General features: G+C 37.1%; 1 protein-coding gene across 2 annotated transcripts; it reads right to left on the reverse strand.

The window, feature by feature from the left end:
• LOC137922196 (zinc finger protein 91-like) lies at positions 1 to 26,611 on the reverse strand. Of its 2 annotated transcripts, none has more exons than XM_068765114.1 (5): positions 26,565 to 26,611; positions 6,952 to 7,897; positions 4,061 to 5,505; positions 3,799 to 3,985; positions 1 to 3,352 (listed from the first exon to the last, which is right to left on the reverse strand). In XM_068765114.1, exons 2-5 carry the CDS (start codon positions 7,888 to 7,890, stop codon positions 812 to 814), a joined length of 5,112 nt encoding a protein of 1,703 aa, XP_068621215.1. In that variant the 5' UTR covers positions 7,891 to 7,897; positions 26,565 to 26,611; the 3' UTR covers positions 1 to 811. The 2 variants fall into 2 exon arrangements, with proteins under 2 accessions (XP_068621215.1, XP_068621216.1); XM_068765115.1 differs by lacking the exon at positions 26,565 to 26,611 and adding an exon at positions 17,145 to 17,156.

The raw sequence follows: 26,611 nt of genomic DNA on the forward strand, positions 1-26,611 counted from the left end.
GGAATGAGCCCTTTAGGGCCAAAATAAAACTTACATATTTTATAAACTGGCACATTTACCAATTTCTTAAACAATATCTTAAATATATAATTAATGTTAAAATATAATTGGACAGCTATCAGTTCAGGAATATATCAATTTAGTTACATAGTCAAGATATAAAACTGTTTTTCTTTTAAATAACCTTCATTTGCAGTGACTAACATGGAACAAAAATTTTGTCTACATATTATATGACATATAATTTATTAATAAGTATAGAAATATAGCTAAATTACAGGGGAACAATGGAACAGGCTATACAATATTTTTTAAATTGTAACATGAAAATTTTGCATGGCTCTTTAAAACAAATTACAAGTTAAATGTTGTCTTTATTACCTAATTCTTTACACAATACAAAGCTTAAAACATTTTAAGTCTAAAATTTTACAAAATGTATGGTTACAATAAGTCATCAAATTTGATGTTTTAATTCTTACAAATGGTTGTACAATAACACTGCAATACATTATAGTCAATTGTATTAATTAGGATTGTATAAACAATGAACAAAGATGCAGGCACATTGGTAATATTTATAGGTATATCACTTTCTGTATTTTAATGCCATTGGGACCGGCAAAACACTGGTAAAATATTATATCCAGAATTTTTATTATTCTAATATGGCAAGCTACACTTTGGTGAATATCAATATGAATTTTTGGCTCAAAATAAGGATCTTTTTTGTCCCACACTTAATTTGACTTATTTTTATTCTAATTTGTAATCTAAATGCTGCAATTATTATAAGCAATATTAACTACTCTCATTCGACTAATAATTCTCCTGTTTTTATTTTTACAAATATTTTTTCTTCATTACATAGATCTATTTTGCTCTGTATATCTAATTTGAGATCAGTGATAATGTCTTCTTTATCTAATTTCGTAATCGTAAATCTAACATCTTCGTTAGCAACGTAGCACTCCGGTGTAAGAGTCTTCTGATAATTAAAATGGGTTTTTAAGTGCTCTCTTAGGAAATGCGATTGCACGACGGCCAAGTCACAAAATGAACATTTGTGATTGCCATTACTGAAGACGTCATTTTTATCATGCCTTCTGTAATGATTACCCAGAGCATCTTGCCGTTGATTTGTATATGGACACAGGAAACACGAATGCAATTTTCGATCTTTTATAGGAGCAGAATCTGTTTGGTTTACATCGTTCAAAGAATTATTAAGAGAACATCGCCGTTGTAACAATCGAAGTGTTTGTTGATCACTTATTGAAAACTGTTGGAAGTCGCTTTTCGGTAGACCTTTAGGCATAGTTTTGATTGCTAACTTAATGTTGTCTGTGCTTTCTACTTGTTTATTACCAATGGGCTCTGATTCTTGACATTCATTGCTGCCTTTTCTTCGTTCAGCTAGAGCTTCGTCATTTTTTTGATGCTTTCTCATATGTTGAACATAATTGGCGTAATACTTTACAGAATAGTCGCACAGTTCACATTTGTACCTTTGTTTAGAACCGTGTAACGATAAATGAATTTTATATTGCTCTCGTTTTTCAAAGGCCGAAGGACATTTGTGACATTTATACCGCTTTTCTTTTTGGCGCCCATTTTTTAAATACGTTGGATAAACAAACTCCGGGTTCCCATGCATCAAATATCCAAACTGAGGATCAGCTTGAAGAACAGGCGGAAAATGGTCGTTGGGTTTAACTAACTTATCTTTATCATTTAGGACTCTTTTCTGGGCCTCAGTTTTTCTTTGAAACAGATCAGTGCCCGACAATGGAATATTTTTATAATCCATATCCTCTCCCGATTCGTAGTCACAAGTTGATTTACCTTCATTGTCATGTAATAACTCATGTTTGGCTAAATTTCCAATATTTTTGACTGAGTAACTACATTTTTTACATTTGTGTTCGCCATCGCCACCATGTAATCCCATGTGGTAGTTCAAAGCGGAATTCTTAAAGAACTTTGCAGGGCATTCTTTACATTGATATTGTTTCGGGATATGTTTTCCGTCATAGGATTTTTTGAGTGCGACATCAATTACTTCATAATTCTTGGCAGGATTGGCGACAACCCATCTCATATCAGAACTTGTAGTGCAGTGAATAAGCTCTAGTCGAGGTTCCGTGTGGGCTGGATGCGTATTATGAATAAATTTAAGCATTTTAGTTTTGGTATGATATTCATCAGAGTGGACTGAGGTGTGTGCAGTTAATTCATCTTCGTGGAGTGCAGAAAATTCACAAGTGTTACATTTATACGTAAAAGTAAGATCATGAAATTTGTCGTGTACTTTTAATTCGCTTTCAGAGAAGTAACGGGCAGGACATTGTTGACAAAAGTATAAAGTTTTTATAACTTTGATTTCACCTCCCATGTAATCTTCTTTTGAGAGGTCGTCAGATGCATTATTTTTCTCCAACTCTATTACTTTTCTTAATTTTGCTATTTGTTCTTCGTCTGAAATGTCAGCTTCAACCGGACAGTATATTCTACCATATATTTCGCCGTGTGTCTTGGAATGTTCAGACAATTTTCTAGCGTTATCAATTGTAAATTTGCAATCTAAACATTTGTACACAAATATTTCGTTGTTGCCAAGTATAATGCAATGTATTTTTTCATGGTTTTGTATTTTACATTTCTGTGTGTTGACATATGAACAATAACGACATTTATACATTTTATGAAATTCATTCTTCGCTGAAACCCACACAAAAGGAATTTCTTCAAGGTTGTAGTCAGGTTTGTTTTCAGTCTTGGAAGTAATTGTTGATGCTGACGCTTCTACATCCGAGTCCATTTCACCCTTTTTTGATATAATACCGTGGACTCTCATATGTTGATGAAGCAGATGTCTTTTAGATACACTGTAGTTACATTTTGGGCATTTATATGGAGTACTCGCGGGCAGCCGATGGAATTGCTCATGATACATGTACTGAGATTTACTATTCGTTTCATAAGGACACTCTGTGCATTTGTGTCGTTTAGTAGAGGAAGATTGCGGTCCTTGATCAGGCAGTGGTGATTTACAACCCATTGCTTTTGCTATATAGTCTTCAGGCTCTGTGATGCCATGTAAAACGAGATGCTGCACTAATTCTTGTTCGTCTTTCACATAAAATGGACAAAAGTAGCATTTAAATATTGATTGTGGTGAGGGCTGATGTTGTTGCATGTGAATAATAAGCATGGTTCTGTCGTTACTTTTGAAAGGGCACTTTGTGCAAGAGTCGGTTACCAAGTCGGATGATAAATTAGATCCCTCTAATTTTGGCTTCACTGTAGTTACGACTTTTATAACTCCATCATGTTTTAGCCTGCAATGTCTCTGAAAAAAAAAGTGAATATTAATAAAAGTAGCAAGATTTAAATAAAATTATAAATAACAGCCTATAAGATATATCATCCCGTGACTGTCAACAAAGTAGGGAAAACTAAAATATTAAACACTTCATAAACGTAATAAATATTAATGTCAATTGCAATCGAATTCCTTCATCAAATATTAACTTTCGAACAGACGTTAAAAGCTATGAAATATGTACTCGAAGATTAGGCTAAAATACTTCAATAGACTAATGAGGTGGTCGTTCACAAAAGAATATAGGTAACTAACTGTGCGAAAATGGTTACTACTCAGAATAACTAATTCTGTAAGAACATCATCTTGTTACTGAAAACAATTAAATTGTAAGTAATCCTTGCTATGGTTGCCAAATGTATGTAGTCTATGATTTTACGGAAAAAAAACTTTTCAAAAAATAGTAAACCAACCTGTATAACGTGTTTCCAATTTGATAACTGATTACAATGTCCACAACGGTATGCTAAGTCGGCTGGATCTGGAGTACTTTCGGACTTCTTACTGATAGCGGGATTTTGAGATTTTTGTTCATCCAGACTGTACGGTGGCTTCGAATGTTCACGAACATGTTCTAACAAAGCTTCTTTAGAAGAGTGTCTGGAAACGTATTGTGTTAATTTTATTATAGCATAAAAAACAAAACATACAAATATAAAAAGAGTTAAAACATACCTGTAATTGCATTTTTTACATTTCCACAACGTCTTTAAAAGCCCTAATCTTTTCATGTCTTGATTTCTGTTATCGAGACTGTATTTGTAGTCGCTGTGTTGAGTTTGCAAGTTGAGAGGTTGCATGTCGGTTGACGTGTTCGTGTTATCGTTAACTTCGTTATAAGATTCATCAATTTCTAAAGAGCCATCAACGGCGGTATTTTGGTCAATGTAATGAAATTCATTATCCCCGCCTTCATTTAATATGGGCATTGCTAAGAATTTATTGTATTTACTGTAGTTCCTTCTGCCAGTTTCATCAGTCATTAGTACTTTTGCATCGGCATGATCAGGATCCCTTGCAGACTTCAATTTAATGTGCTTAGTTATGTCCCATCTCCAGTTAGATTTATATTTACATAAGGAACATTCGAATGGTTTTTTGTTCAAATGTCCTACTATATGTACGTGGAATCTGGATGCAGTTGATGCCCAAAACAAACAATGTGGACATTTGAACACTTTCTTTCCAACAGCCTGACTTGGTGATAAATTCATGCTTTCATTTTCGTCTACAATTTCAGAGTCAAAACTCTGTGGAGGTTCTGGCAGGGTTGAATCGTCATTTATGCTTATATCAAGAGGTGTATCAAATTTATTTGTTTCTCTGTTAATATTATTCCAAACGAAAACAACATTTTCCATTGGGTGAGGCTCGACTTCTTTGTCTGTTTGCTCATCAGTAGCTTCAGTTTTGTCCTGTGTTTCGATTGCAATATCTTTAGTTTCGTTAACGACATTCTTTTTACAAGTTTTCATGTGCACATAAAGATCTGCACTTGATTTGCATCTATGTCTGCAGTTTTGACATCTTGTTGAACTTAAACTTGACATAGACGTATTGTTAGAGATTCGATTAGAATGTTGGGAGCAAGTTTTTTCATGAACTGAATGTTCCGATAAGCATTTGCTTTCAAATCCGCAGTTTTTACATCTAAGCGAGCCTTCTTCTCCGGTCTCGGTAAGCAACCTTTCCTTTAATTTATCAAAAAATGATTCGTTCTTTTTACGCGCGGGTGTTTCTTTCGGGTTATTAGTAGCATTATTAATAACTGATGTAAATGTAACATCGGGCGGTAAACTTTCCACTCTATTTGAATTGATAGAATCTAGAGAGTCGCTCGAATTGGATTCTTTGAATTTCTTCATTGGTGGTTCTCCTGTCGAAGTTTTGTTTTGATTCGGCGTGGATGAATTTAACGGTATGAGCTGAGGAATTGGTCTAGAAATCTTACGGTTTTGTTTGTGTGACTTAGAGTCTTCCACACCATTGCTTAAATCCTCATTTTGGCTGTCTCGCGTAATGTTTACGTCATTCTTGTTAGATGTTTCGGAAGTAGTAGCGTCGTTTGAATCACTGTTACTACTTGCTAATTCTCTTTCTGCGAATTGCAAACCCATTTCCTGTAAAAAGAAATGTTATATTGTAACAAGATACTTTCACATATTTTCTTCTCTCTCTCTCTCTTTCTTCTTTTATATATATAAATATATATATATGTTCTTATATATATATATATATATATATATATATATATATATACAATAGCCGGTAGATGCGGCGGGATTATTCCCTCCACTAGGTGGATATATAATAAAGGTTGCGGGAAATCGCTGAATGCGGGCAGCGCAACATCATCATCATTTTAAAGTACTCTTGTAATTTTTGGTAAATTATTTGTTTTACGCAATAATAAACATGTTTATACGTCTTCCTGAGATAATGTTTAAGATAAGTATAAAAATAACAAAATTATCACCAATATAATTAAACCCACAAAGTGACCGAGAATATGTCCATTATTATACGTATAAAATAATAAATTAAATAATAGCGAAGTAATTGCAGTCTTTAAAAGTCTTAAAAGCATTAAATTATCTTGTAGAAAACAGTTGCGGGTAATCGAATCCTAGCTAATTGTAAATAATATTTGCATTATTTTTATTACACAGTACAAAGTCTTAGTAATCGTTTAAAAAGTAGAGGGCGCTCACTATGTTTTTCCCTACGATTTATAGCGGCCAGTAGTAAGAATTTCTTCTGAAAAAATTGCTTACCATAGCTTAGTAAAACATTTGTCAAATCACAATAGGTAAATATAATTATATTTAGTATATACTTTTAAAAACGTGCGGCGAAACTTTTGTGACGGGTATATATACGCAAACTTACACTTATGTATATAAACAAATTGTATACGTGTAAACAAACTGTGCATAGTATAATATTAAAAGTATAATATTTATTTAAATTTATAACAAAATACGTGCGATGCGGTGACATTCCTAAGAGATTTAATTTGTTTGTGATATCTATTTACCGGGCCAAAAAAGTTCAACTCTACAATACATAAATATCTGTTTGTGTTTAATTTGTTATATTTTAGAGAACTTTTATAAAATTTTGTATTTTCTCTTATGAAAACGTGCAGAGAACATCAACATCGAAGTAATTTTCGTTGATAGCGCATTGGACAAATGTTTTGACTGCTAACGTGTAAATAAAGGTTCGAAGCCACGTTAATTTATTGATTAAAAAAATGTTTTGTATGACCAATGGAAAGATTCATATTCTATATTGCAGTTCAAAATATATTTTTAAATGTTAAATACATAAACTGTATTTAAAGTTTTTTAACTTGTTGTGTTGAAGTTCGTATCTGTAGTTGCAAACAGAAGAAAAGCGCGTTCAATTTAGACGATTCTGAGTCTTTATACGCGGATTAAAATGAATGTATGATAAAAAAGGGACTATAAAGCGCAGGGCATTCAAAGAACGAAGCCGTCAGTGATAGCAACTGCGGTGCCGTGACGTCACCGGGTGCGGCTCTGCCATGCGGCGACACTCACCGAGGCCGAGTGCGAGGATCGCGAGTCGCCGCTCCCTTCCTCCTCCTTGGGGACGAGCGCGCTCCCGTTCACCATTTCCTCCGCGAGACTCAGGTCGCTGGCACCCACTCGGTTGCGACGCCGACTCGAGCTCGACTGCCCCACGGGCGGTGTGTGATGATTCATTTCGTGCACAGTCAAACTTTGCCTTATATCGGCCGTAAAGTTACATATCGAACAGCTGAAGCTTCCCGCTCCACCGTGATTTTTCATATGTCGATCCAAATTCCATTTGTATGGCGTTCTGAAGTCACACATGGTACACTTTATCATTGGCATTGAATGGTATTTGACGTGCTTCGTGTACCTAGCTCTTATATGCGTCACATAATTGCATTTATCGCATGAGAAAAAATTACCCTTAGTTTTTGTACTAGGGGTTGTGTTGCTAGCCATCGCGACATCTCCATCTGCATCTAAGCGTTCGACGAGTTCGTCACCGCAGTCGTCGTCCATTAGCGCATCATCACATTCCTCAACTTCCTCAATCAAGTCTTCCTCTTTCTCCGCAGACTCTACCATACCCGCGGTCGAGGAAGGTTGCTCGATGTCCGTCTGTTTGTCGGCAGTATTCTCTCCGTGGACCATTTTGATGTGCCTCACGAGTTTCTGGTGATGTCGTGAAGCGTAAACACAATAGGCACAATCATAAATCTTAAGCTTCACAAAATGTACGTCACGCGTGTGGATAAGATAAGCTCGTGGGTTTTGTGTATAAAAGGTGCACTTGGTGCAGCTGTAGTTCCTCCTTATCTTGCACTGCGGCAGCTCTAAGTCTTCCGTGGCGTCGGAGGAGCCCTCAGAGGAAGCGTCTCCGCACAGGCGGCCTTCGAGGGGGCGCAAGACAGTTGCGACCTCGCCGACGTGCGCGCTCGGCGACGAGGACATCTGTTGTAGCATTACTCCGCTGCAACAAACAATGCTCGGTGTCGGTTAAACGTTCCGAGACGAGAGTCGGCGGCGCGTGGGGCGCGGGGGGCGCGGGTAGCGCGGGGCGGTCGCGAACGGCGGCGTTGCAGCGTGTGGTGCGCGAGAGCGTCGGCGGCTGAATGAGGAGAGGCGGCCGCCGGCACCGGCTGGCGGGCGGCCGCGGCGCGTGGGCGCGGGACGGGAGCGGAGGGTCCGATGTCATGTGCTCCTATGTTTTTCATCCTCGTCGACGCGGTTAGGGGAGCCGACGCGGCAGGCGACCTCCACTCGGCTGCGACCAAATGAGAGCACTCCTCGGTGCTGCTCGAATATAATTTTGTTGCATAACCGCACTCGACTAGCCCTAGCACTCTACTAACAACATTTTTTGTATGTTTTAACAACATTATTATCAAAATATTTATTTACGTTACTGTAGACTGTACGTTCCGTAAGGAATATAGGTTTAGAAAATATAGGTTTCATATATCATTGCAATAATAATATTACAAAAAAAACTTTTTTTTTTGGGTTTCGTTGAAGTCTTTTGTGATAGTATATTAAAGAGGATTTTGCTAAATGCATATAAAATATAATTTAAAAACATTTAACGTTGGGTTGGATTGATAACATAGGGTATAATAAGACAAAATTAACATAAACCGAATTTTCCAGCGATTGAATATAAAATATACGGGTAATAGTTAACTATAATAACTAAGGTTTATGTGGAGTTATGATCAAAGCAACTAGCTTCCAAGGCGTAAATGTCCAGTGTACCATTTCCATTCGGAATAGATTGTTGTACGATTAACAAAGCTATGAAGTACAAATCTTTCATTTACTCCTATGATAGCATAAGATCGCAAAAACATAACCACGTATATTAAACTTAAAAGTTAGCTTTTAATAAGTACATCTAAAACTGTTAAAATATTATATAACTACTACGTTTTACTCACATTTCTATATCGAAACAAAACGGCACTTTTCAAGCTTAAACTACTTAAAGTGTTTTAATTTATTTAATATTGTGTCTCTATGTTCACAAACTAGGAATTTTGCAATAAAAGAAACGATTGTCTTACGAACCAGTGGACACAGGCATGCTCTTCTGTGCGGTTGTTGAAATAGGTGAGACGGAAGATCTCTTTGAGACGAACTGGTTGTTAAGAACCTTTCATATGATAATTATATAGCAATGAGAAAAACAGGGATAAATTTAAAAAAATTTTTAACTAAGTCTTCTTTATTCATGATCTGCTTTATTCAAATACAGCAGGACAATTGGAAATGTGTGTATTTTATACGAAACTGGTATAGTCGGATATCCTAAAGCGGTCAGGTCTGTCTAAAGATTGAATTTGGTCACAGAACTATTGTTGTTAATTTTATCACATTCTCAACCTAAACAATTTTTTTCGGTTACTAAAGTGAGAAAGTAATGCATATGACGGACCCTTTTAGTTAACTGGCCTGTGCCTACGAAGAGGTGTGTATTTTGAGAGATGTGAGCGCTTCTGATATGAAACCAATTCATAATAGTTTTGTTTATTCTGGAGCTTATGACATGATGAACGTAATATATAGACTCTAAATGTGAGATACCAATATTCACGCACTGATCAATAAGCTTTGCTAATTACCGGCTTACTATGTTGAAGAAATTATTTCTTTTTATGTCGCTTAGTCTAGTACGATAATATTGCCGCTTAACGAAATCACGCCTATACTCTGTTCAAGCTCTTCCTATATAGATAAATAAAATATACCTTAAGTAGAATTTTTAATATATATCTTGTTGCAAAGTTCTAATGGCACGTGACTTAATTTTTGCAAATGAAGTCATTTAGCTTTAACAGCTACGTTGTAAAATATGACAATTGACAAAGTAGCTAAATGAACACGAAGATTATGGTACTATTGTAAACAACTTATTTAACCAATTTAAGGTTTATAGTCACAATAAAGCGTGAATTTCGTCGCCGTTTCCATCGTCATGTTCCAAGTGCGAGAACAATGAAGCGTTTGACTAAAGATGTCACAAGAAGTAGCCGGCCTCGTATTGCTCGGTCGACCGAAAATATCGCTGTTGTGGCCGAAAACGATAGAGTCAACTAACATCGACAAGACGTCGAAGAACACCTTACCAATAGACGTTCTTAGCAAAAGGTTTTTGAAGATGTTTTAAAGTGCAAATCGTTCACTTAACGCTCTCTACTGGTCGATTTATTATCAATTTTAATAATGGATGCGAATTCACTTTACATAGAGATTACTTTATAACCTCTTGTTGTATCGTGCTTTTAACGGACCCATAACATATTGTAAAATTTGTTAAAAACTTTACAAATAGGTGCTATTGAAACTTGCTATAAGTGAATGTTTCTAAAAATTTATAGCTGTTAAAATAAATATATATATATATATATTAAAATTAGTTTGCTTAGCATAAAGCTTAATGCACATTCGTTAATTAAATTATCTTTATAACTTTTGTTGCATTTACACAATTAAGTGGCTTACCTCTTGCCTACGCAAATTGAATCTAAAGTTCGATCTATTATAAGTAGATTTTCGTATTTATTAATTACATTCAGCGAGGTTTTCGTTCGCAAAATCATTCTTATCCAACTCATGATTTTTTTTAATACAAATGTAAAGTTTAGTGATATGTATTCATAGTTATATTTGGGATATATAAAATTTTCACCATTCTTTCACTATTTTAACGAAGATATAGAGTAACGTTGACCCACATGTACGCAGCCCTAGCTGCAAGTAATGTTATATACCGCGCCGCTGACGCACGCCAACAGCGGCCTCTCTTATCCTCTCACACATAAATATAACAATAGAAAAAAAGTAGTTTTAGGTTTTTAAATCTTCACTACATTATTACTTTGTCGTTGTACGTTTCAAATCTTAAAACGCATCTGCATAGTTTCATAACTACAACTGTATACTTTACACAAGTGCAATTGTCGAAAGTCATATATACGTAAAATAAAAATATATCATTTAAAGGCATCATTTTTATATAAGATGTTATAATAAACTAATTGACAGTGATATACAGGTTTAAGCGAGTAATATTATGGTAAAAAGTTTAATGCGTACTGTTTATTTTAGATTGAGTGACACAACTTAAAACATTGAAGTGGGACAGTGAATTGGAAAGCGATGCGCGCAGCAGTTAGAGGCAGCTGTCGGACATCCTGACGGGCACGGGGTAAGAGCGGAGCACGGGGCGGCTGACAAGCTAGCCAGGAAACGGAGAAGGCATCCCAGAGCACAATGGAGGCGGCACGCCGCAGGGGGAACCCTCGCAATCGATATGGCGTCGCTAAGGTCCGTTGGCCGTACGGTTTGAAGCGCTGCAGAGGCGGATACCCGTCCCCGCGCGCCCCGCACCTGCTGTGTATTTATAGAGCAGCCCGGGGATGAGGGACGCCGACTGTACCACGGCTCGCTACCTGCGTATGCACATCGTGCTGCACAACAACGGCTCGAATGCATCCGAGACGAGCGACGCGTTTGTTTGTCACGTCGATGTAAAAATAGTTGCGCTAAACAACTTGCCGAACGCCGTCCGCTGCCACGTTTTAAATAACAGGAAAGACTTTGTTTTGCCTTGTTCTTCTCTGTTCGAGGACAACTCAATGCAGCGTGACTACTGCACCACGAAGCTTGTACTGTCTGACTTTGTGACATCGGAGTCGAAGGTCATCTAACATGGAGTCTTTTTATGTATTTTAAACCTTAAACATTACACCATCAGCTTAATACTTATGAAAGCTATAAATTTACACATTCATAATAAGAAAGCGTTCAAAATCACAAGAATTTGAAATTTTTAAAGAGTTAGGTTTAAAAATTGCCTCACTTATCAATGATGATTTTCTAATTGCATGTTTTGTATTTATAGTTTTTTTGGATCTAAGTTCTTATTTAGGAAAATCATTATTATTATATTATTAAAAATTATTATATATATAACTATTATCATTATTATTTACATATGTTTGCAGGTTTCCGTTCGTCTTGTTACCTTTTCGTTAAAATAATTGCATTCAGTTCAATTCATTTCTTTTGCACTTATGTTATTTTAAATACTACGAATCTAGACATATCAATTTAGTAAATGCATTTTAACCGAAATCGACATGAAGCAATACGACATAAATTTTCTGTTGCGATTTATTTATAATAATAAATATAATAAAAAATAACGTAAAGCTGTTCTGACAAAAACTTATTTACCTTAAAATCCAATTTTGTTCCCTTTCACTCTCGTCTCTTCAAGACCGACTTCCCATCGGCTTGAACATCGGACATATCAAGTCATTTGGATAGGACGCGATTACTTTTGCTTTCGTCAGCGAGTCGACCGCTTACCGGTATTTCGTCTGCCTCACACTTGTAAAACGCGATCTAGTGGTTTAATAATCCATGGATCGCACTAGGTTAAACATTGCATTTGTTAAACACACACACGGGAAGTTCTAATTTAAAAGAATCATAATGGCAAGAATTTTTTTTTTCAATTTTAATTGAACTCTTGTTCACAATTATATTTGCATAATTTTTAATTAAATATACATATATATAGTTGCGAAGAAGAGACATTGAATTGAAATCACTTACGACTGCAATTCGACGAGGAACTATTCCCGACCAGATGTAGTAAAAAGTATCTATGCTTGTTATTTGAACAGACAATGCAAACTGCACAGGTATGCAACTTTGTAGTGTTGCTAGCAAAACAGTTTTCTGCCAATAGGAGAGTTGTTTGTCTTCTTTAATATAAACCATACTGGTTGTTACATAGCAAACATCTAAAGCATCATTCAAAGCTGTTCTTTTAGGTGGCAGCCAACGCGGGCATTTCGAGCGTGACTAACGCAAGTACGCCAACTGAGAGTGGCAGCGCTCACCTCGCCACGGCCTCCGCACAACATGACCACCTCTTGCAACTAAACAAGTTTGTGGCCGATATCCATGTATATTCAAGTTATACCATCGTGTTATTTCGAATGATTTCAATTTGTAAAGACATGTTATAATAGGGACACCAAGACTATCTATATCTCGTAACGAATACTCCTATGTAGCCAATGCTAATGAAAGTCTGACGAGAGCAAGTTCTGCTTTTAAAAATAACTCCGCAGAATCGTAAATGTTTGTTGACTAAGTTACCTGTCGGCAGAAATGTGATTTTGGAAGCCGGTATGCCAGATAATAATATTCGGCTGGATAGTATCGTGATGGTGCAGCGACGTTGCGGATTTTGCGACGTAAATAATTTGCGCGCCAATTGACCTTTCGTCGGTCGGCGTCGTCGGAGTGCGGCGGCGGGCGCGGTCGCAGCGCTCCGACCAACACGCGCTATATATAGACACGCGACAACACGCCTCACTCCGAGCGGGCACCCGCTAGGGGCCGAGTACGTAGGCAGTTTTCCTTTATCACCCGCCCGACAGCCTCTGGCTTGGAATTTAGGGAAGCGACGCTACAGACGCCGCTGCCGAGAAGTAGGCGACGGGATGCCGACCCACACGCATCCCTCCCGGGATCAATATTCTACGAATGGTAGCCACAAGAAAACGCTCCCGGAGATTTCAAATAAAGTCAGCTACCAAGTTTCCGAAAAAACAAGCGTTAAGTGTTTAAGTTAAATCTCTTGAGGCGATGGAGATGTTTTGTTTATGATAACTGTATGGGTCATGAGTTATTCAATAGATTATCAGAATCAGTTTACACAGAATCATAAGATATCATAGGCAAGTTGTAGTTTTCGTAGCTGAAAACATCAACAACGTATGCGGCGCTTCGCGTCTGCATGGTGTCTATACCGACGTGATGTGAGGGGTGTCACCGGTCGGACGAGTAATTATCATTCATAACCTCGAAGGAGGCAGCCGTAAAACGACTGTTGGCGCTTTAAACAATGAAAGGAGTGCAGCCGACGAGGGCCGTCGTGGCGGCCGGGTTCTCGCATGGAATTCGTACCGAGTGGCGTGAGCCGTGCTCGTTTAAAGATGGCTGCGATAAAGCGGTGACGCTCCTCGGGCGCGGGCGTCGTGTCGGCGGCGCGCGTGTGTGCGTGCGCGGGGCCGTCGGCGGCGATGTGTGCTGGCAGCCCCCCGGCCCCCGCGCGCCACCACGTTCCGCAACATGTGCCGCGGCCCCGGCCCGCTCCGTTATGCACTACCCAACAACAACCGCAGCTCATGCCAGCCATCCCGCCCACTGATAATGTGCCTTATCAAAGCACCAGATAGCAGAGGTGCTGTGCTCGATTAGGTGTCACGGACGCCTGCCTGACCGACGCCCGTCTCATGCATGAAAACGCGATTGCTCCGTTTCACGTTATGAATCAATTCTTCATTCAACATGCGAGTGATGTGCTGCAGCATTGGCAAATCTTGTACGTGACCAACACGAGTAATGTCGTCAATTGTTTCTAAAATTACTAATTACGTTGACTGTTAACAACGTATATAAACACTTTATTTCATTTGCATATGATACGTAACACAGTCGAATCAAAGATGCATTTTAGTGGGACAGATTGGCCCGTGCTGCATCCTGTGAAGCTCTAGTTGACTCAAAAAGGTGTCCGCCGTAACCTTTCACAAACATCTGAACTCTTTAATTCCTTCACAAATACGCAAACTTGTGCCGAGTTAAGATTTTTACGTTATATGGTACATACGTTTGTACATTTGAGTTTATTATAAAATATTATAAAACATAGTCAATAGGATTCGAAAACATCGGTAACCATAATTTCAAATTTAAAACATTAAGATTAATATAATTTATCGTTTTAGGCGTAATAATAAGACCAATTTTTGAAACACACAGGTTGATGAGAAAGCTCTTCGGGAGGCAAATTAAAAGTATTTTTTTAATTTTTCATCACTACACTAAGCTTGAAACTTCTCTAAGGATGATCTCATTTCTCAGTAGTTTATTGTAAACATCGACTACTCATTCATTTTATATAAACATTAAGGTCTGTAACATTTTTGAGTTTTTGCTCTACTTGTGGTATCACAATGGCCAATTTCCTCTCGGTACAATGTTCACAATGAAGTATAATTAATGACTTTAAATCATAATGCTCTTGCAGGATTGGTTGGAGAGGGTGATCGATAGACTTTTCGTTTAGGATGATGACATAATTGTTGATGTACAACAACAATGCAGTTGTAACATATAGACGTTTATATCTAGATAGTTAGCTCCGTTCTTGTCTTGGAATGTTGACAGGTGCCGCCCAGTTGTTGCTTTTGCATTGTCTTCACGCTAATGCTTGGCGTGGCGATTAAGAAGGCCCGCATGCCTAACGTACAATAGGACAATTGACTGAAGTCATAAAAATATTGTTTTACGACTTTCGGGAAATGTGAAGTATTTTAACTTTTGTTAATAACATTATTTTCATCCCAATACACTTGTGTAACCATTATATCTTTAACTAAGTCTAGCCCAAGTTGTAATCGTTTACGACTAAGTTATTTTCGACTACTGGATGTCTATTATTTTTTACACTAACATTAAAAATGGCTAGAGTTTTAAAAATTAAGTTTCAGGAGCGTTTTACCAATCTGTAGAGAAACAGCACTTCCTTACAAATTAGCTAATTTTTACACCATTTGGGAAAAATAAAAATTGCATACTATAAAGATTAATACATAAAATGCCCCTTGACAAAGGAAAAATACAATTTTTCTTTATCAAGAGGCTTGTGTGACTTTAAAGAAAAGTTAATTTAAGTACCATAATATGGCGTTAAGCGGCACCATGTTAATTCTATGCAATGTTTGCGCCTTATCGACAATATCCGTAATCAACGGCAGGGTGCAAAAACTAAAAATGGACGTCACTTGTATGCTCTTTTTAACTTCTACATTTTATTTGATAAAATGCCTAAATATCTATTGGCAGTCTGTTGTTACATTTGGATGGTCAACATTCCCCCAACTTATCTCCTATTATGTGTAAGTAGATAACATAATCCTACACAAAGATTTACATCACACGTTACTTGAAGGAAACACTAAAAAGAAGATACGTGAATTGGTCGGCAAAGAGTTAATCGTTCATTCTCGATTAGATTGCCGCCCGAGTCTTTATTTTATGAGGAATTAAAATTACTATTATTCTCTCTAAAGTCTGCGTGTAAGTATATGAAGTTCCTCAAGATATCTTAGACCTTGGTTTTCTTAGTAAAATGTAAATTAAATAAATCTTAGTCTGGTATTCAAGAGTTCGTAGTTGATCAAAATGTATCAATCTTGTATAGTTGATTCATTTGCAGGGCTGATATTTTATTGTATATATCCAAAATTGTTAAAATTCATTTAAAAAAAGCAACTAACTGTTAAGTTTCTCGTCAACTCTTCTCAGCAAATCACCATATTGAACCTGTGGTAGTTACTCACGAACTGAATACACTGACTTTTCTATATTGTTAAAAATAATTGACAATTCATGAGTGAGTATAATTGCCTACACGAATAAATATACTTATATATTATAAATTATAAAAAAATTCATATATATGTATAATTATTTATTACTTAACGCGTTACGGAGAAATATACGAATGGAGTAAAATTAACACACAACAACAGTTGTAAGCCTGACGCTTAAAACAGCATCAACTAAAGATATGTTACGGGTACTTTCATGTGTGAGTCGGTTGAAGAAACCCAGCAAAGCGGCTACGAAGTGTCGCAAGAAGCCGTTGAAGTAACATAAGCGCGGCAAATTATCAGGGTCGTGCGACGAAGGCGTCGCCTCGGGCTGGTCGGCCGCGGTTGTTCGCAACCTACGTATCTTCACACTAACTATATAGTAGTCGCAGCCACCCGAGTAAACAACTTAGTAGCCGACGTCTGTACAGCACGAGCGGAAAAATACGGACATTGTTAAGGACGTTCGCTCTACAATATAGTCACGCGGCCGGCGCCAACGACGTCGATGGCATTATATCCGATCGAATTGAAATTACGATTACATAAATCAACTTAATAGGCGACGATTGAAGCTACGGTACTAGACACTTGGGAATAAAGTCATATAAAAGTCGACGGTGGTCCGCCATATTGTAACGTTTGCTTGCTTGAAACAAGTTTCGTTGTTCGCAAGCAGCCGGCAGCCAGCTGCTCTTGAGTCAGGTGGTGTGTGGCCTCGCGATCTCACATAGGAACCGTGCCGACGCTATACTATACCCAGTGCGTTGGTAACGATGGCCAAACAAAAACTCTCCGGCCGGTTATTGACTGTATAAAATAAAACATAATAATTGGTATGATAATCAACACGATTATTAGTATAAATTATCTGGTGTTAAGCGATAAATTATTAATATTGTATATTTTTTTTGTTTTACACTTATGAAAATTGATTTAGTAATAAATGTATATAAATACACGTATAACATACTAATAATGTCCTTGACATTGTGTCGAGACTAAGCCGCGATAAATGAGTTAGGTAGTTCTTTGAAAATATCAACGCCATATAAAACAAAGCAGCGACTGGAATGAAGCGAAAAAACAATGGTACCGCGCTTAGGTCATATTTAGGTGGTGCGCAGTGAGGTCACTGGCGAACGCGTCGCCCGTCCGTCGTCCGACCGCCGCGACGCCAACACGGGCGTAGAGTCGGCCGAGAGCGACCATGCATACATTACGTGCCGCCCACAAGCCAGCATGCGACTGTCTATCTACAGATTATCATTATGCGTTCGATATAGCACTGGCAACGCGTGCCGCTCTTCATTGTTGGCTGGATGCGCGATGGCTGGCGCGGACACGACCGACCTCTTTTCGTTTCAGTGACGCACGCGAGAACTGAGAGCCGGGTGATAATTGTATTGAAAATGAAAATGTCGCGCCACTTGGACGTCGTTGATAACCAACGCGACGTTTTCATTAACAATTAAATTAACGTAAATTGTTACCTCACCGCTCTTATAAATCGATATTTGTACCAAGTTTTTCGTGAAGTGTTTTAGTAATAATAAAAATTTACACGACAGCCGTCTCGTGTACGACGCATGTTGGTAATCTGCCAAAGACTTGCGATGCAAGTACGGACGGTCTGAATAAGCAGTGAAGAAAAATGCGGCATACACGAGCGGGCAATAATAGTTCGTGCGTACCGGTCCTATGTGGCTTCACAGAATCCCCTCGGCAAGGCTATCGCTGATAACGTTATCTTCACCGAGTGGCTGCGCCGATGGCAATTCAGCGTAACAGCATCTTTTCGTTATACGATTTTTTAAAATTAATTTTCAACTTCAGTGCATCCTAATATTTTAATATTTTTATAGTATGCCAAACTAAAATCAATTACACATCTTTAAAATGGTTAACATTATAATTGATAATTAAACAAGTGTTTTAGTGTCAATTATCGAAAGAATTAAAATTAATTTCTCCAGACAAAAGATTCGATAAACACAAATTTCTAGCCATTTAACACGGTTACAAATAGACATCATCACATGCAACAACTGTAATTGAAGCCGTGTGGTGCAGCTACACTAATTACGCAATTGAATCGCTAGACTTAAAAATGTGACTGCGATATGAATTATGTGCCTACTTTTGGCAACACATCGTCGAAGAGGTTATGGCGGCGGCACTAAACGAAAATGGCAGCAACCCCCTCACTGGCTTGCCCTCGGGAGCAGTGGGAGGCCGCCCGACCTCCATTCTTTGAAACCTAGCTCTACATATAACAAACCGACCTTGTTATGTAACACTACTTGTCCTACCCATCTACCAACATACTATGTTAACATACCTACCTGATCTTCAAACAATAACTTTTTCGTTATTATAGTTGACGTCATGTTTGACAGTTTTTCTGCAAATTAATTCCAAAGACATAAGTTGAAAAATGTTTAAAAAAAAATTTACATTGTTGACATCAATCTAATGGTATATAAATTATAGCCCTATTTATAAATATATGTATGTATATATTATTAATTGGTCATCATTCACAAGAAAAAAATTTTAAACATATGAAACTGTCATTAATATTAGAACATAACTTTGACCTCAGATTGAACTTATAAAACATATTGTTGAATTAATAGTATAAAGTCTTTGTTAACCACAGCTTAAATTATTAAAAATTTCACACTTTATATCGAGTGAAATCGTAGAGGGACATTTTAATCGTACGTGTTTACGTATCCCTGATAAGGATACGTTATGATATTCACGAGTCAGTGGCTGTGGGTTTATTACATGAGGTCGTCTTGAGACCACGTTGCAATCGGCTGTTCATATGATTATCTATGGAACTATTACCTAGATTTTCTTATTGATACCACGGATGGTTGAGGAACAAAAATAAGGGTTAAGACGATTATTAAGACAAAAAATGGTGATCATAAAGATGCATTATGACATTTCTTCTTTCTATAAAGTAAATTTTTAATAATTGAAGTAAGGCTAGCTAAATGTAACATACATGAGATCCGCACTGCACTAGTTATTTAGTTATCGTTGCCAAAAGTTGAAGCGCCTCGGTGGCTCTTTACTTACTTCTGACGTGTATAACAACTTGCCATACATATCTTCTGGTATGTATTATAAAACCAGTAAAAGATTTCAATGAAGATGCCATTATTTGTTTTAAACCATAAGGATATATTTCTTATGGATATGCTTCATCTACATTTGAACTTTAGGGTAACACAAATTCGTTGCGCTCGTTAGGTATATATATAAATAAGGTCAAAAAGCGGACTTAATATTTATGAGCATTATTTACCAATCAAACAAGCGACCTTGAAAATTTGAAATTAAATTACAATTATTTTAGAAAATACAAAAAACTCGATTTAAGAACTACTAAACGAAAATAAATATATTACGATATGCGATCTTACTTTAATATTGTACATAATTTTCTCCTTGTCGATGGCATTTGTTAATGATGCATTCCGAATTGAAGCATTAAATGAAGCACGAAATCCAGTGAAATTCGTAGTAACTTTTTTGTCGTTCCATTCTGGTTAGTTTACTTCTGCATATTTATCTATAAACAAATACTTTTTTTTCTGTACGACACATGTTAAAGATTCGAATTTGTACAAAAACAATTTCATTGATACCGGTACCAATAATTGCACATAGATGGCGCGCGTCCAGTACTTTAAATGTAAAACCTACATATTTATTATAAACTTAAGTTAAAAACGTGAATTATATTCTGTATTTTAAGTTGTCAGTGTTTTATTTTACTAAGAAGTATAGTGTTTTATTACGGTCATATCTGCCAAGCGAAACAGAAAGGAAAAGAAGATCGGAACCCTAATTACTTTATTATTACAGACGATGGGGTGAGCTGTGGTTCGCGAGTGATAGCATTTTTGAATCTATCTTCTTGATACTCAAGAAGTATTAACACCTGTCGTACCGACAATGTCTATACCCATCAGTACCTAGAGTTAACTTGACCAGAGTAACAAACTTTTGGGTTAAGCTAGTTTTCTTTCTTTGTCTTCTCGAAATCCGTGGCCTTTCGCAAACTACTTCTCATCGTTCTGGTGAACGTGGAAAAACTCATACTAGAAAGTGTAATGCTGATTAACACGTTCAACGATCTGAAGTGATAAAGTAAAACTACAAATGCACTCGTCACCTTGAGGCATGAGTTGGTACATTTCGCTAACAATTATCATAGTAACGATGTCTTCAAGCCGGAACTTTGAAATACACTCATTACGGTTATCTACTGTAGGTCATCAGCTAACCTTTTGCACTGTCTATCTGTCAAGCTCTTAAGGAGCTCGACGGTCCGAGTACACAGTCGAAACCAGCAAGGATTCAACGAAACCAACTTCTTAACTTTTAAACTGTTTATCGAGCTTTGTTTCTCAATTCTCCTCCGTTCCACATTTCGTTTCGCCAAGGCGGTACTTGAATTTTCATTCATTTCTCGCTGCTAACGCCCCGCATATTTATTATTAATTAAATTGTATACGAAGTCTTTGGTTAAACTTGTAGCCAACATGCTCAACCTTGAGTGCGAACTGGACCGCGTAATGTCATCACTTAGGCAGATTGTTACTTGAGTCACCTGACGGTCATCCATTGAATCTTATCAACCGTTGATATGCAGTTCATCAGAAAGAGACCTTGAATTGAGATTTTGCGCACTGATATGCATTGAAGGACGTTTTTCACGCGAATGTCTAAATAACCTCGGACCTAACTAGATCATTAAAACCACTTAGACACCGGTGCGAAATGGTTTCAGCAAATGTCAAACTACTAAGCGAATATGAACTCCAAACCATCTTGGACATTCTTCAAGAAGGCTGTAAAAGCCGGAAAGGCCGTAAATGGTACGTAATATATAGGATCTTTCGAAAATATGAACACTAGAAGAATGGAATGCATTTCCATTACCGTCTCGTCAATAATTACTTTTAATTAGTTCGAAATTGAAGATTATTCATACGGGCACAAAAATTTTAACAGTTTTATATACGTCTCCTCTAAGTAAACATCATTAGACATTTCTAACATCAAAATAAACTGTTACAGCTATTTATTGTATCGGACGTAAACCGTCAGTGGTGTTTATTATTGTCAAACACGTGACGAACTATGTGGTGGCTCCATGGTAAGTGGTAAGTGACAACATTTGTAACCCTAGGATCTTGGGAGCTAACCAGGGTTTTGAAATTCAATATCCTTTGGCACATCGCGCTTGCGCCCTCCTCTTTGAGACATAAGATAGTACCTCTCATTAGCCCAGCAATTGCTACTGTACCTTTTAAAAGTAAAGGTAAAGTAAACATAAGAATGCCTGCGTATTTATGCGAGCAGTTGAAGTAGGTGATGCGATGGTATCCACCAAAACGACATTTGCAGTCGAGACCTGTAACTAGTTCCTCTGATAAAATGGCATAACATCTGCACAACAGTATATATGATCACAATTACTAATGATGTTGTCGTGGAGATTTATGTTCAAAAGTTTAAGATATATTTCATTCTTTATATTTTAAGGTATTTTAGATTTGACGGTTATGAAATTTAAAAAAAAATTATAGTATAGTTTAATAATTTCTAATTTTATTATGTCTTTTTGTTTTCAGAGATTACTTTTATTATGATAATAGAATATTTATCCGCATAAGACAAGTAAATCTTATATTGTAAATCAAAATAATTTACAAAGAAATGGTACTATAAATGTTCCAATTATTATGTCATTTATGTTTTATACCAACATTTTTCCGAAAGCGTTATTACAAAATATATATAAAAATGTTTTATTGTGAGCTTCAGCATTGGAACCGTTATTTGTCTAGCGCATTTTGGAGGAAATTTAAAAACGGAATAAAGAATGAACGTTTTATAACTAGTGAGGGAGAAGGGATACGTCGAAAATCCGATCTCCGAGGTGGCCGCCGTCAAGGCCCATGTGTATGCTTGTTATATGTATGTAGTGCAGGATTCTGTCCGACGGTGCAGCAAAACGAGAAAAAGCACACGCCAGCTGCAATGCAGCTGCCGTCGCCGCTCCGCCTGGCGCAGAGGTGTACTCCAACAATCTCAAAGCGACACACGCGAATTATTCAACCGTCTAATGCAGGTGTTACTTTAGATGTCTTGACTTTAGGTGTCATTGCGTCGTTAGATACAGTTAGATGTACATACATTGATTTATTTAGATGTCAACACTAGAATCAGATGCATTAAACTAGTGCAATTTAACGTAAAAATAAAATCAAGCAAATGTGTCAATGTTTCTTTTCGGAACTTGCATAACGATGTACCAAAAACGACAGGTCCTGGTGATTTAGCATTTAGAACATTTTATATACTCACATCGACATTATTTATTTTAAGCGTTTTGAATATGTGGGATGGAAGGTACAAGAATTTTTTTTGAAGCATATGATTACTACTTCTAGACCTAAAGAAACCTTTGCTCTATTCATTAATTCTAAAAGCTAACTATGAAAAACTAATTATTTTATTTCTAAAACTTGAAAAAATATGACGCCTATTTTGTGATTTTGTAGATATTTTAAGTTAACATAATGTAGCTCGTAGCTTCAACATTTTATCGTGGTAACAACCAACAACTCCGAGTTTTACCTTAGCACGCCATCGATTTAATTTAAAAAAAATTACTGCTTCAAAGAAGTACGACATGCGATTTTTGTATTCACCTAATTATTATTTGCTCAATAATAATTAAACATAATTATAACACGTATTATTTTAAAAAGGGTAAATGTAATAAAAGTTTAAAACGTTTTACAAAATAAGGAAGTTATTCAGTTTATGTCACAAAAGCTCTCAAATCCAAACTGACCTAGGTTACTTCAAAAAGCTTTTTAAAAAAGCTAGTAAAGTGACCGGTATTACAATAAAACTGCTGTTTGTGCATATAAACAACACAGAATTCAAAAAATACTTAATAAAAAATTAGGTCCTTATTAACTGAGAGAATAGGATGATTATTAATTAATTACCGATTTGGATCACTCTTCCTCAGGAATTCTAAAAATTCAGTAGGCAGTCAAACCAATCTGCTCCAAATTATTTCTTTAACATGACTACGAGGGTTCCAAACGCACTCTGAACTAAAAAGTCCATACAATAAACTCAGTCCATTTTTTTAATAACTTTCATTTTGTAACAAAACTAGTTTAGTATCGACAAGTTTAGTTTTATCTCATTTAACCATAACAATTTTAGTATCTTTTACATGTTGGTATTACAAACCACATGTTGGAGAAACCGTTTTCGTTCAGTTCAGCGGTTTTCTTTGATTTTTTTAAGCGGTTGTCATAAAATTAGAGTTTATTGTATTCAAAATAAAACACAAACGTTATAGAACATCGATTTTGGTACTGTGCAGCTATTATTTACAATATTTTAGTTCTTTTTTTTATTAATTGGGAGGTTTACTATGTGGCTCATAAAGTAACACTAAAGCTCTATGTATTTTTTAACGCTTATAGTGACCTCCAACTCGCCTGATAAAAGGCGACGATACAGTCGAAGATGAAGCACGCAGACTCGGTAGGTAACCTCTTCAATCTGACACTAAAAGACTTGGGCATTAATTCTTGGTAAATAAAGAAGCCAGCAGATGGTTCCACACTCGGGCTGTGCGTTTTAGCAACATTGAATCGAAATGCTTGTACGCTATGGTTATGGAAGCTGCGCTTTATGTAAGCGTGACGTATATACACATAAACTTCAAACGTATATAAAGCTAGATGGACTCGTATACTCAAGTCAGCGAATAGTTCTTTATAATTCACAAATATCTGTCTCAGACGGGAATTAATTGCTCGACCATTTAATAATCGCGACCATTAATATTTTTCAGTAAGCTATCGTTATCAGTGACCTGTAAAGCTGAAATCACTACTATGCTCAAACCGTTGTATGATTATGCAAATAAATAACTAATAAAGATTTCAAACCGCGTGGATTCTTCTTTAAATTTTAACAAGTATGAAGTCAGTTACGGTTATCTATGAGTATCAGATAAACATTAAAATAATATCGATGATTGTATCATCATCTCTTCAAAGTTTTGACGCAGGAAAGTAAATAAAAATATTTGGAAACATTACCAATGCACAGTAATGTTATTATTATTAGTATTATTTCAAATTATTAGTGGTTGTTTCTTTGGTCTGTTGTAAGTTCTGAAGTAAAAAAACGTGTCACTATGATTACCGTTCTTGTAACGAAAAAGTTTTAGCTATACAATATGTAAGGATACAGAAAGGCTGTAGGCGCGGCCTTCGAGACCTCCATCCAACCCGAACAAGGACGCTCGAATTTAGTCTACTATGGCTACCCAACAGCATAAATATGTAACCGTACGGATCTATAATTTGAAAGCTTACGTCTGTAGTCTAAAACTTTACTGTCAAACAAATTGGTTTACAATTTGGTATGTATATGTATGGTTGTAATGCTTGTTGTTCATTCATAATATTTTTTTAATAGAGCAGCACTACATGTAGAATTGGTTTGATAATTTAATGGATAGTTTTATTTCTATTTTATTATAATATAGAACAATTCTGGCACTTCGCCGTGTGCAAGAATACGATCGGCATTGTTGTTATGTTAGCTAAATCATCTTTGTATTGTTTAAGTTTATTTCAACAAATTGATTTAAGTTTTCGTGTAACGTTTTTTAAAGCAGGCTTCTGTAAAAAAGGTAATTCACTTTTTCGACGGCCTCAGCGTTAAAGCAGCAGATTTAGCAAATCCTAGTTGGAAGTCCCGGGTCGACCACTCCTGTAGGGAGCGCCGCCACCCCGCCTTTCGCCCACCCCCAACTTTCACTCTCTTGTGCGTCGGGGATCTCGACCCCGGCCACAGCAACGTAATACTGTTAACATCGTTCCGTCTACAAGCAGATTTAGCTCTACTGTCAAACGGATTACGTTCGAGAATGGCGTACTATTCAATTTTGCGCCGAGGAGAGCTCTTTTAATAATGTGCCTAAAGCGTTGTAAGTTTTGTCAATACGGCATGCGATTTTGATATCTATGTAGTTGTAATAAGGTTGAGATTGATTCGAGCAACATCATTAGCACGCACAGAACGTGCTGGTGAAGACGACTCCGGACGACGAACACCGGATCCCTCGTCACCGGGTAAGTCGTACCTACGCCGACGTATTTCGATGTAAGTACATATAACTATATTTTAGCTGCCGAGCAAAGATTAGGTACATTATTTTTGTAATCGAGAATTAATTTATGCATCCATTTCCAAACACGCACATCGCAAACAATTTCGTTAATGCTACAAACAATGGTACAGAAGTATTTGACTTCGCAAGTTTATATGAGTAAGTCACGTTTTCACTTACTGTTGTATATGTAATAATAAAGAATAACAGCAAATAGAATGCAGTCAGAATCTTCAGTGTTAACCAAATGGGCTGGTTGATTGGACGTACAAAAAGACAAAAAAAATTATACAAAAACCTGGAATGTGATTACAATCAAACAAAAAGAATTCATACGAAGAATAACTTTAGAAGAAATTAGATAGATTCTAATGGTAATTTGTTGTGAAGTCATAATTTAGTATGCGCAAGTCAACAGAAAAGAATCTTGGCACTCTTGTGACTGTCGAAATCGTTAGTCGAGTAAAAACGTGCCGCCGCTCTCGTTACCGATATTATCGTCCGCATGTGTTGCGCCTTCTATGTGAGGGACGGTGTAGGTGTATATACGATACAGGCGGCTACAGTAAATAGGAACGACGCAAGAGCATAGCAAAGACAGAACAGAGCCCGAGGTCGGGCGCGCCCGCGTCGCCGTCGAGGCGCTGCCGCTGCGACCCTACGCCGCTCGCGATAAGGCACACATCGCCGCGCGCGCCCGCTGACCTCACCGCCGGCAAATAATAAATATGTAACACTGATAAAACCGCAGAAGCGATGACCGGAAAGTATTTAGGGATTCTCTTTTGGCGAACACCGGACGGGTCATCGTGCCGCGACGGCCGCCGCCCGACCGACGGTTACCGGCTATTTCCTGAATGACAGGATCGAACCGAAATAGTCGAGCGGTGGCGGGTCCGAAAGAAATGAAGGTCGTTAGTCGTTACGATACATACCTGCGTGGTGGCGGAGTGGGTGTCGCGCGGGCCGAACAGCACTCGGG

This window comes from Battus philenor, unplaced genomic scaffold (genome assembly GCF_028537555.1).
Source record: "Battus philenor isolate CCGP_79_NKW_IND1 unplaced genomic scaffold, ilBatPhil1.0.hap1 SCAF_2, whole genome shotgun sequence".
Taxonomy (NCBI): domain Eukaryota; kingdom Metazoa; phylum Arthropoda; class Insecta; order Lepidoptera; family Papilionidae; genus Battus; species Battus philenor.

What these genes read in the sequence shown, in the direction of transcription:
- LOC137922196 (XM_068765114.1), bottom strand. Translation starts at nt 7,890, where the DNA reads ATGCTACAACAGATGTCCTCGTCGCCGAGCGCGCACGTCGGCGAGGTC. An exon ending in GATCCTCGCACTCGGCCTCG is followed by an intron (nt 5,506 to 6,951) that starts GTGAGTGTCGCC and finishes TTCTTTTTACAG; the next exon opens with GAAATGGGTTTGCAATTCGC. An exon ending in TGTAAAAAATGCAATTACAG is followed by an intron (nt 3,986 to 4,060) that starts GTATGTTTTAAC and finishes ATACGTTTCCAG; the next exon opens with ACACTCTTCTAAAGAAGCTT.